The following is an 11,147-nucleotide window of genomic DNA, read 5'->3' on the forward strand; positions in this document are numbered from 1 at the left end:
ATTCTAGAGTTCAGAGGTGAAATGAGATTATCAAGTGGATGTGATGACTGTGTTTCCATCCTGGTCTCAAGGTCAACTGGTTCAGCTGATCAGTGTGCTCTTCTTCTTTAAGGAATTCTTCATTTTCTGGAGAGTTTGAGATATTCTGACTTGAGTTCAGAATAGTAACAGGTTCCTCTTCACATTTTTCAACTTCATCAGCCTTTTCAGATGAGCTTTAATCAACACTGTCAATCCCCAACTGGTCATTTATATCAGCTTCACTTCTTTCAATTTTTTTAAAATTAATCAACTCAATTAACTCATGTTCATCATTTGATGCAACAACTTTCAGATTTCCATCTTCATCAAACACAACATGAATACTTTTTTCAATACATTGAGTTCTCTTGTTGAAAACTCGTATGCTTTACTTGATGAAGAAAATCCTACAAATACTCCTTCATCACTTCTAGGATCAAACTTTCTGAAATCATCCTTTCCATTGTTCAAAACAAAACATTTGCATCCAAATGCCCTAAGGTAGCTCAACATAGGTTTTCTGTTGTTGAGTAGTTCATAGGGAGTCTTATTCAGTAAAGACCTTATCAAACATCTGTTAGTAACATGACATGCTGTGTTGATTGCTTTAGCCCAAAAACTTTGAGGAAGATTTGACTCAATAAGCATGGTCCTTGCAATATTTACCAAGGTTTTGTTTTTCCTTTCCACTACTCTATTTTGCTGGGGAGTTCTTGGAGCAGAGAAATTGTGACTAGTGCCATTTTTCATACAGAAATGATCAATTTTTGAGTTTTCAAACTCAGTTCCATGATCAGATTTAATTCCAGCAATCACTTGATTCAATTTTGTTTGAATCATTTTGAAAAACACTATCAATTCTTCCGGTGTTTCTGCTTTTAATCTTAAGAACCTTGTACATATGTACCTTGAGTAGTCATCAACTATCACCAGAATGTATTTCTTTCCACTTCTACTTCGAACCTTCAAAGGTCCAAAAATCCATATGTAGCAACTCTAATACTCTCGATGAGGTTACTTTTTTCCTTGGCTTGAAGGATGATCTGATTTGTTTCCTTTGACACAGGCTTCACGCTGGGTACTTTACCATCAGACCAACATTCTGTTTCTTCTCTGCTTCAGTCTGTATTTTCAATTCCATTAGCTTCTTCCTCAGCATCCTCCTTTTCTGGGTCCTTGTCAGCTTAGATGATTTCTGTTATGCTGGAGTCTCTCCTACAGCCTCCTTCTCAGGTCTCGGTTTCTGTTACTTTCACAAAATTTCAACTTTGGAAGACCCAGGACCAGGTTCTTAGAAATCAGTTTATTCAATAAAGATGAGCTCACATGCCCTAGTCTTCGATGCCACATATCAGCATTTTCATTCTGAGCACTAAGACATGTCAGATCATCTCCATGAGATGTTTCTAAGTTAGCCACGTACATGTTTTTACTTCTATGAGTAGTAAGAATCACTTTCTTTGTAGTTAGATTAACTACAGTGCACTTCTCACATGTAAACTTCACTTCATTTCCCTTGTCACAAATTTGAGACACACTTAAAAGAATATAGTTCAACCCACTGACATGATACACGTTGTCAATGGATTCCCCAAGCAATTTTCCCACTTTACCAACACCTAAAATATACCCCTTCTTTCCATCACCAAAAGAGACACCTCCACCTTGAAGTTCCTTGAGTGAGAGGAAATTTTTGATATCACCGGTCATATGTTTAGAGCATCCACTGTCCATGTACCAACACTAACTGCTGCTCCTCTCACTCACCTGCAGCAGAATCACTTATTAGGCTTCCCAGAAAGCAGAAAAAGGAGTAATCAAAGTGTTTCTATCCCAATAAAGTAGTTTCAGATTCTTTTTGACGAAGTATTTTTTAGCAGAACCAAGTCCTCTCTTTGAAAACCTTTTGGTTGAAGATTGTTTTATGGGACCAGGTCTCTCTTTTGAAACTCTTTGCTTTTCTGTTTACTTTGAAAGTCTCTCATGTGACTTTCTCCAGGCAGTACACTCTTCTTTTGAATGCCCATTTTTACCACAATGAAGACACGTCAAATTGTCAGACACAAATACATATTTGCTGTGAGGATTGAAAGGAGGAGTAATATTCAAACTTCCTAGACCCTTCTTGTTGAAATTACTTTGATTTGTTACATTTGAAAGCAACTTAGAAGATTTTGTCCACTTAAGAGATTTTTCAAGTTCATCTTTAAGTTTGAAAATATCTCTTTCTAAGTTGTTGCTCCTTTCCAAAGCCAAAACAAGATTAGTCTCAGAGTTTCTAGTTTTTCTTCAAGCTCAGCTTGTTAACCATTAGACTTTCCTTTTTGTTTTTCATCTTTCTCATTTATCAGATGCAATTGGTTTTTAAGTTCTATTTTTTCAGATTCCTAAACAACCATTTGATCTTCAATTTTCAACATTTTCTCACCCATTTTATCTCTATTTTCATTTAAACTTTCAAGCTCAACATTCATAATATCTCTTTCAGAAGTTAACTCAATCACTGAATCAATCATAACATTTGCTAATGTTCTCAATTTTTTAAGAGAATAGGTATTCAGATCATGTTTCATATCAAGAAGTGTTACCTTATCCTCATCATCTTCATTCTCTGAATGAACCATAAAAGCAAACATCTCATTGAATATAGTTTCCTCCTCATGAAACACCATCATTGACACATCATTTTGTTTGTCAAGATCTTCTGAGTCACTCGAAGAGTCTCCCCATGCAGCAAGAGCTTTCTTGACCACATAGTCAGCAGCAACTTTCTGATCATTCTTATCGAGTACCAGGTCCCTTCGATTTTCTTAATCACCTCTTGGTTTTTGATATTCTTTATTTTTGGCTTTGAGTAATGGACACTCTCTTATAAAGTGTCCAGTTCGAGGAACATTTGCTCCCTTTCTAAAACCTGTGTTTTTCCTCACAATCTTCTGAAACCTCTTGATGAGGTAAGCCATATCATCATCATCACTGGATTCCTCTTCAGATCTGTATTTCAGCATCAAAGACTTATCTTTTGGACTTCCTTCTTTGACTGATCATGACTTCGGTTCATCTCATGAGTCTTTAGATTTCCAATGAGAGCATCCATTGTTAACACTTTCAGGTCCTTTGATTCAGTAAAGCATCAACCTTACTTTCCCAAGACTTGGAAAGAATTCGAAGCACTTTCCTGAATTGCTTACTCATGCTGATAGGTTCTCCAAGACTTCTCAACTCATTTGTGATTGATTACAGTTTAGTGAACATTTCATGAATAGTTTCACCTTCTCTCATTTTGAAATTTTTATACTGAGATGTAAGCATATCAATCTTTGACTCTTTTACTTGTTCAGTTCCTTCACGGGCTGTTTTTAAGCAATCCCAGCTCTCTTTTGCAGATTCACAAACTGAGACACGATTGAACTCATCAGGTCCTATACCAAAGACAAGAAGTTTATTTGCTTTGTACCCCTTTTCAATCTTCTTCCTATCAGCTTCATCACAGACATGCATTCTCACTTTCCACCAACTATAAAAGTGGCCATTGAAACGAGGGGGTCTAGTTGAAGACTGGCCCTCTTTCCAGATTAAGTGGAGCAGCCATTCTAGAACACGAATCACTCTCTTGGTGTTAACCGTATAGAGAGTACCTGCTCTGACACCACTTGTTAGAATCTGTGTGTTCACTATCAGTTAATGGACCAGGTCCCTTGACACACAAATAAGGATATAATAGAAAGTAAATGCAATTTAACAACAGGGGAGTTTTACGTGGAAACCCCTTGCTCAAGGGAGTAAAACCACAACCTGTCTCACAGAATTTTCACAACCGTTTCACTAATCTTCACAAGCAAAAGTAAATTGGTTACACAAATGTGAGAAAAAGTTTTTAATCTCACCAACAAGCAATAACTCTATTGCTTGATGAGCCTAAGTAGATGTTACTCTATCCACTAAGCTATCACTCTAGACAACTTAGAATTTTCTAAGCAACACAAAAGTTACCCACTAAATTAGTTCAACTAACTAACTTAGAATTTCAGATCAGACCACACTGATTCCTTTATAGATTTAGGATCAGTTTACAATGTAAGATCGAAAGAATATATTCTCAAACAACTACACAATGTACACATGAGTTTAGGTTGTTCTTGAATGATTCTTGTCCTTGATTTTTGCAAGAGTTTTCGAATGTGCCTTTTCAAGTTGCAAAAACTAAAGAGCAATGTGTGGAAAGATGATATTGTATAAACAAGTCACTTTCGTTAAATCCCTGCCATTGGTTGGAAAGGTCTGACGTTTCTGACGCAGTTGGGAACTGTGCACCAACTTTCTGTACTTTCTCCAGCTGGCAGTCAACGAACGATTCATATTAAGAACCGGTACCTTCACAAGGTCCCTGAGTTTGTTACATCATCAAAACTACAAATAACACTTCTGCGGAAGTTGGTCCTCACGTAATATTGGGTTCTTGGTAACAGCATCTCTATCCCCTTGAGGTAAAGGCAGGGAGAACTATAAAGGGAGCAATCAACAAAAAAAAGTTTTACATTCTAGCTACATTGCTCAGAAGAGTTACAAATATTGTCGAGTGTGTGTGAGATCCTCCAAAAGCTATGCATTTTTGGAAGATCCCACGCAGATCAGAGAACAATTTTTGAAGTGTCTGAGCTACACAGATTCTAGGATATTTAGATGAAATTGGACTAAGGAGAGGATTCCAAGCATTGACTACAGCGTCTGATAAGACTCTTAAACGATTGCTAAGCACTGTTTTGAGGTCCCCTTCAAGTGTGTTGTGTGCAGGGTGTAACAGACACGAAATCACTAAACTAAAATTTTGAGAGAACTTCCATGGTTATGCTTCACAGACCAAACAAATTTGATTCTTGAAAGCATTCAGTGCTAATTTAATTGGGAAAAACAGAAGCAATGTACAGAAAAAGTGACAAATTGTATTCTTTACTGTCTTGCTTAGCATCATTTGATTCAGGCCCCTCATCTGTCTGATTCTCAGAATGAGAATCACCACCATTCACGACAGAATCATCTCTACCATTTGTTGATTGAGAGGAATAACATTCAAGCTCAAAACTTTCGAGGGAAGAATTCTAGAGTTGGTGTTTGCTCCATTATCAAGTGCATGTTCTATTGTTTCTCATTCTTTCAGATTAGGGACGTTAGCGCCCCATCCAGGCAAGTCCTTCTCTGGCAACCTTTTCACATTAACCATGTGAATAGGTGGAGGGTGATCTCGGAGATGTTGAGTTCCATGAAATTGAGCCTCCAATGAGTAAGTTAAAGCAATGAGCTTGAGATCCACATCAGAAAGTGTGTGCAAATGATGTAGAGACGGCTTTCTGTTATAGTATTTATTTTTTGATGTCGATCCCAATTTGGTTGCCTATGCTTTGCTAAAAACGTGCATGAAACTCAATAAGATTATATCTTGTATGATCTAACAAACAATGGTATTTTTTGACAATAGAGATGTGTTTCCATTTTCAAGCTAGAGTCTAAGGAATCTGTTCCATACCGACACAAATCATGCACCAGGGTACTAGCCACTAGGAAGATCAAGAAACTAAACAGTGTTGGCTATTGCTGCACAAAGACATTGACATATCAATCAGATGGATGTATTCCAGGTGATTTAAATGACATGAAACTACCTCAGGAATTTAAGATTTAGGGGGAGAACAAAGTATTCAGAAACTACAAGAAGTGATCATAAAGTTTATCAAGGGTGTGTATCAAAGACTGATACGAGAGCTCCTCTATCTTCACAATATTATTAACCCAAGTTTCATGTCCTATTACAATCTAAAGATAGGTAGCATACACGCTATTGATACTAGGAAGACAGACATAAACAGAACGGAGGATGGAAAACTACCCTTATCACTCCGGAGAAAGAGTGCTTCATACACTGGCACATTCACTAGAACTATTAATCCACATAGAATCACATTTCCCACTTCTTGTAGTGTTGTTGCAACCATAACAAGTTTCTTCATTCCCCAAATGAAACTAATTAGATTAAGCAATGCAAGTGCAGCTGTGATTGTGAACATAACAGATGAGTTGCCAAACTCCATCATCTCTTGCTCGTATCTCCTCTGTACATCTTCATCTACCACCTTTGTCGTGAGGGCAAAAGCCGTCTGTGAGAAGCCTAATTGCTTAATCACTGCATCTATGAACGCAAACAAGTATGAAGTTGTCCTTCTAATCAACAGCATTCTTTGCAAGTTCCACCATGACTTAGGTGTGTCACCACAGCTAATGGATTCAGCCAAGGAATACGCAAACTTAGCGATCAAAACATAAGCAAAAGGCAAGAACCATAGACTTGACACCTGCAATATAATGAGTGATGAATACATCTATTAAAAAAGAACATAATTAGCTTTTAAATAAGATGGTCATGTAAGTTGATTTACCTCTGGAAATAAGGGGATGCCATGAAGCAGAGAAAGAGAAGTAACCAACACATAAGTTAGTGTAGGAACAGATAGAGGAGCCCAAAGAAGGTAAATGCAGTATCCCATTTGAGCACCCAATTTGATTTTGCCATGGCCATATATGAAGGGACAATATTTCGATATGAAAATCTGAAACATGCCTTCTGACCATCTCTTATGTTGAACAAGAGAAACATCTAAGATTGTCGGAGAAACGCCTAAAAAAGCAGGTTTACTTGGATTATAGTATATTGATTTCCATCCTCTGCACTGGATCGTTAATCCTGTGAGTATATCTTCCACCGGAAATCCATACAACAGCCCAATCTGGACATTAAATCAAATATATGTTCTCAGAACTCGAACTTGAAACATCTTTCAAAACAGGATAAATCTTTACCATTCCACTACACCCTTTGACGATATCCATATGGATAAAGGAATTAGTACCTGCTTTCCCCATTGAGTCCCTTCTTCATAGCTACAATTTGCAACAATTTTCGATGCTTCCTCTAATTCTTCCACAGTTTTATAAGTGGATTTTTCTTGCAGCTTGTTTTTCCATTCAAAAGTTTGATCCTCAGAGAATTTTCGACCACTAAGACTTTCCCTTCTGTGTAAACACCCTGTGCCACAGTACAAAGCTGCTCCATAACCTCCCAGACCAGCAAGTTCAATCTACATGTCGAGACTCGAAGTTTAACTATAGACAAAAGTATAGTTAAAAGAGGGTTGTCAAAGAAGCATTTCTACAACTTACCTCATGAGTAACTCGAGCTATATTTCCATAAATATCATTTTTGGTTGCATTATTGTAACGTTGAGGATACTGAACATAGGCTACCTTGTGCCCTTGATTTTCATCCATGAAGAAGCACAATGATTCTCTTATTGCATCTGGATCGTTCGAGTACATGTCACAATCCAAGTTAAGAATGATAGGTGCATTACTTATTTGTGACGAAACTCTTATCTACACACATCAACAAATTTGATACTGTTAAAAAGATCGAGATAAGAAATTACTAACAATAAGTTTCATAGCTTAATTTACCAATGAGTTCATCGATCCAGCCTTGAAGTTATGTGGCCGATTTGGTTTCTTCTCTCGTGACATATAGACAAGCGTTGGCAATCTATTCCCTTCCATGTCGATCATGTTATGATCTCTTCCATCTATTAAAATCTGGAAACACACAAATTACATCTTCTCTGTTGATTTTCGACACGTTAATTATTAATTAGCAGTAACAAAAGAATATGATATACCTGAACAATTGAGTGATGATCTTGTTTTGTAACTTTAGTGTTCCATTCAGAGAACCCTTTGTGTTGAGCCTTAATTTCATTTGGAATGCTACCATTTTCTATGGAGGCTTCAATCCTGCTTTTCATATCTTCATATAATTTCTGAAGAAAGTTTACAAAGAACACATTAATATAGATATGAGATACATTTGTTAATTTGAACTCGAAATAACTCATCAAATTATCGTGCATCAAACTTCCTTCGACTAGTTCATGTGTTTACTATTTTGAACCCCTAGTCAAGTTTTGTTGGCTCCGTCATGACTTAATTGTTACCAAGTTCTCACCTTTGTACTGAACCATTCTTGTGCAAAAACTTTGCTATTTAAATTGGAGGCATCATGTTGAAAATATGCAGCAGGGGATGTAGGCTCAACATTGAATCTCTTGCAAAAAGGTATCCAATATTTAGAGAATTGAGAGGCTTCAAGTAGAGCATAAAATGTATATTGTGAACCACCATCATCAGAAAGGTATACACTCAACTTTTGAGTAGGGTAATTATATGACATGACTGATAATATTGTGTTAATCACCATTGTTGGAGGCTCCATTATGGGATCTGCTGTACAAACAAATATGTCTACTTCTGGCAAATTACCCTCATATCTGCAAAGTCGAAATCATGAGCGCGACCTAGTTTTGCAGGTATTAGTATACACAGGAATTAGTTATGAGGAAATTTATGTATTGTTTGATGTAGAAATTCGTTACACAGGATTGAGCTATTCCATTTTCTATCATGTACACATCGATTCTCTTATTACTTATACCGGTATTAGTTATAAATATTTATAAATTTTAAACAAATATTGTATTAGTTTTATATATTTATCAAATGAGATTACTTATGCAAGATCTAATACATGTACGATATTTCTCCTAACCAGTTATCAAATAATTCCTTATGGGTTCAACCGAATAATCCTTCTTTTTTTTTTTGGATTCTGATGATCTATAAATATGTTAAAAATTACTAAATAAGTACTTTTAATGTTTCAATTTTCAAGTGTTGTGCATGAACTTTAAGAAATAAAAAGAAAATTTGTAGTTCCTTTCGAATATTATGGTTACAGACCTGCCATATAGAATCTTAGAATTAAAAAAATTTATTAAATAAAAAAAGAGATACTTCTTTAACATAAACAAAATGCTTTCATTAATTATACATATATTATTTTTTATGCATTGTTTTGATTCTTTGCATTGAAAATAACATTCATTATATATTAAAAATATTCATTCATAAAAATATCATCCACAATTTTAATGTAAAAAACGTATTAAAAAAAAAGGAGGGTGGGTTGAGGGATAAATGAGTTTTATTACATTACTATAATCTAGAATTCATGATATTAATAACACGCTTCTCAATTTATAATAGGTTGAAGGGAAAAGGGTCTGATATACCCCTCAACTTTGTCATTTAGAGCTGATATACCCCTCGTTATAAAAGTGGTTCATATATGCCCTTACCGTTATACAAACGGCTCACATATACCCCTGCCGTTACAAAATGGCTCACATATACCCTTCATTTAACGGAAGTTAAAAAATTAGTTTTAAATTTATATTTGTTACTTCTAATTTTTAAAAAAAAAAATTATTTAGGGGTATATATGATTCTTATATCAAAGTTCAAGGTATATTTTAATTTTTTTCATACAAAAATTATTTTTTGACTTCTTTTATTATAATAATTTGAGTTTCTTATTCTTATTTTGTTTTTTCTTTCATTCCTTAGTTTTAAATAAAAAAAATTAAACTATTTTTTTTGTGTGTATTGTAATTTAATTTCGTATTCGAAGAAAAAATTTGGTCATCTACAATAAGTTTTACAAGAATATTAGTGAAATATAAATAAATTTGATTATCAAAATAATAATTATAAATTAGTCATTGAAACAAAAAAAAGTCAGAAAAAATATGTTTGACGAGGATTAAATTTTGGATTATATTTTTTATAAAAAAATAATAAAAATTTAGATTAAAATTATTATTTTTTCATTTCCGTCAGAGGAAAAGGGTATATGTGAGCATTTGTTTACAAGTAGGGATATATATGAGCCACTTTTATAACGAAAAGTATATCAATCCTAGATTGAATATGTTATACATAGCATAAAAAATTATATCAAACAAGCTACCTTTAATACAGATATATTATTATTATTATTATACTACTCCTCAAAGTTCAAACCCACAAATCAAATGAGTTGTGATAGAACTTCAAATGCAAACTCGAATTTTTTATAAGTTAAATCATGAATTCAATTAAGAGTTATGTTCAGCAAACGAAAAAAAAAACATTCAAACAGGGCAAAAGTGGAAAATCAACAAATTGAAATCATACTATTGAAAAAGTCAACAAAAGTAGAAAATAGAAAAAAAAAATGAAAAGGAAACTGAAGTTAAAAAGGTGAAAGACCAATCATATATACCTAAGTTTTATCTTAAGAAAAATAATAAAATTTAAAGTCTTATCGATACATTCATTAGACCTTTAAATTAAATTTTCAATTCAAAAGCATAGTAATATTTATCGAAATTTTAATAAAAGTTTCAATGAAAAAAAATCAAACCTGAGGGAAAGTCTGTTCTTATAAGGATAAGTATATATAACATTCCAACGAACGGATTGAGTGATAATCCAATAAAACCCAAAGCAAAGCTCAGCTAAGAACATACATATCCATGATAATCTTCCAGATTCACCTTTACTTGGCATATTAATTAATCTATATAACCATATTAACAAAATACCCACAAATATTGTTGAAGCAAATAACTTGTATATAATTTTTCCTTTAGCTTCCTTTGATTCAAATAATGGAAGATGCAAAGTTTGTTTCCCCATCTCTCACTTCAAGATAAACACACAAAAGTAGGAACAATTATATATAGATGCTTTATTATTATATTATAAAGTGTAGCTATGATTGACTGTGGGTTACGGGTGGCTCAAGCTGAATATGCATTACATAAAATATATATTTATCTGTTTTAGTTTATTTGATTGTTTTTGTTTTAATTGAGAACGTGACATAGCTTAAAAAAAATAAAATAAAGAAATTTTTTGAATTTTATGATATAAATTTAAAAATAATATAATTGTGTCAAAATGTGTTTTAATCTTGTAATCTTAACTATGTAAACTGAGATGTTAATTTAGGGAAACTTACATAAATATACTATGATAAAAAAATATTTACCTTATATAGCAATAATATTTTTTTTCACTTGTTCACTTTTAATTCATTTATAATACAAGTTTAATATATATTACAAAGAACAATTTATTATTCACATATAATACAAATTTTAATGATGAATCATACATTTATCACACATTTTAATACACTTATA

General features: G+C 33.7%; 1 protein-coding gene across 2 annotated transcripts; it reads right to left on the reverse strand.

The window, feature by feature from the left end:
- Window positions 1-5,745: 5,745 nt before the first annotated feature.
- LOC101268453 (cellulose synthase-like protein E6) lies at window positions 5,746-10,744 on the reverse strand. 2 transcript variants are annotated; one of them, XM_010315647.4, is made up of 8 exons: window positions 10,364-10,744; window positions 8,069-8,390; window positions 7,743-7,883; window positions 7,528-7,659; window positions 7,234-7,446; window positions 6,924-7,151; window positions 6,453-6,800; window positions 5,746-6,368 (listed from the first exon to the last, which is right to left on the reverse strand). In XM_010315647.4, exons 1-8 carry the CDS (start codon window positions 10,636-10,638, stop codon window positions 5,826-5,828), a joined length of 2,202 nt encoding a protein of 733 aa, XP_010313949.1. In that variant the 5' UTR covers window positions 10,639-10,744; the 3' UTR covers window positions 5,746-5,825. The 2 variants fall into 2 exon arrangements, with proteins under 2 accessions (XP_010313949.1, XP_010313950.1); XM_010315648.4 differs by having other exon boundaries at window positions 8,069-8,417; window positions 10,364-10,673.
- Between the last annotated feature and the right edge of the window lie 403 nt (window positions 10,745-11,147).

The sequence above is a fragment of the Solanum lycopersicum genome, chromosome 12 (assembly GCF_036512215.1).
Source record: "Solanum lycopersicum chromosome 12, SLM_r2.1".
In the NCBI taxonomy this organism is placed as follows: domain Eukaryota; kingdom Viridiplantae; phylum Streptophyta; class Magnoliopsida; order Solanales; family Solanaceae; genus Solanum; species Solanum lycopersicum.

Bases quoted from the DNA above. Each gene is read 5' to 3' on its own strand.
- LOC101268453 (XM_010315647.4), bottom strand. From the start codon at position 10,638: ATGGGGAAACAAACTTTGCATCTTCCATTATTTGAATCAAAGGAAGCT. The intron at 7,884-8,068 runs GTGAGAACTTGG...AACTTTCTTCAG, and splicing joins AAGAATGGTTCAGTACAAAG to AAATTATATGAAGATATGAA. The intron at 6,801-6,923 runs GTACTAATTCCT...TTTAATGTCCAG, and splicing joins GGACTCAATGGGGAAAGCAG to ATTGGGCTGTTGTATGGATT.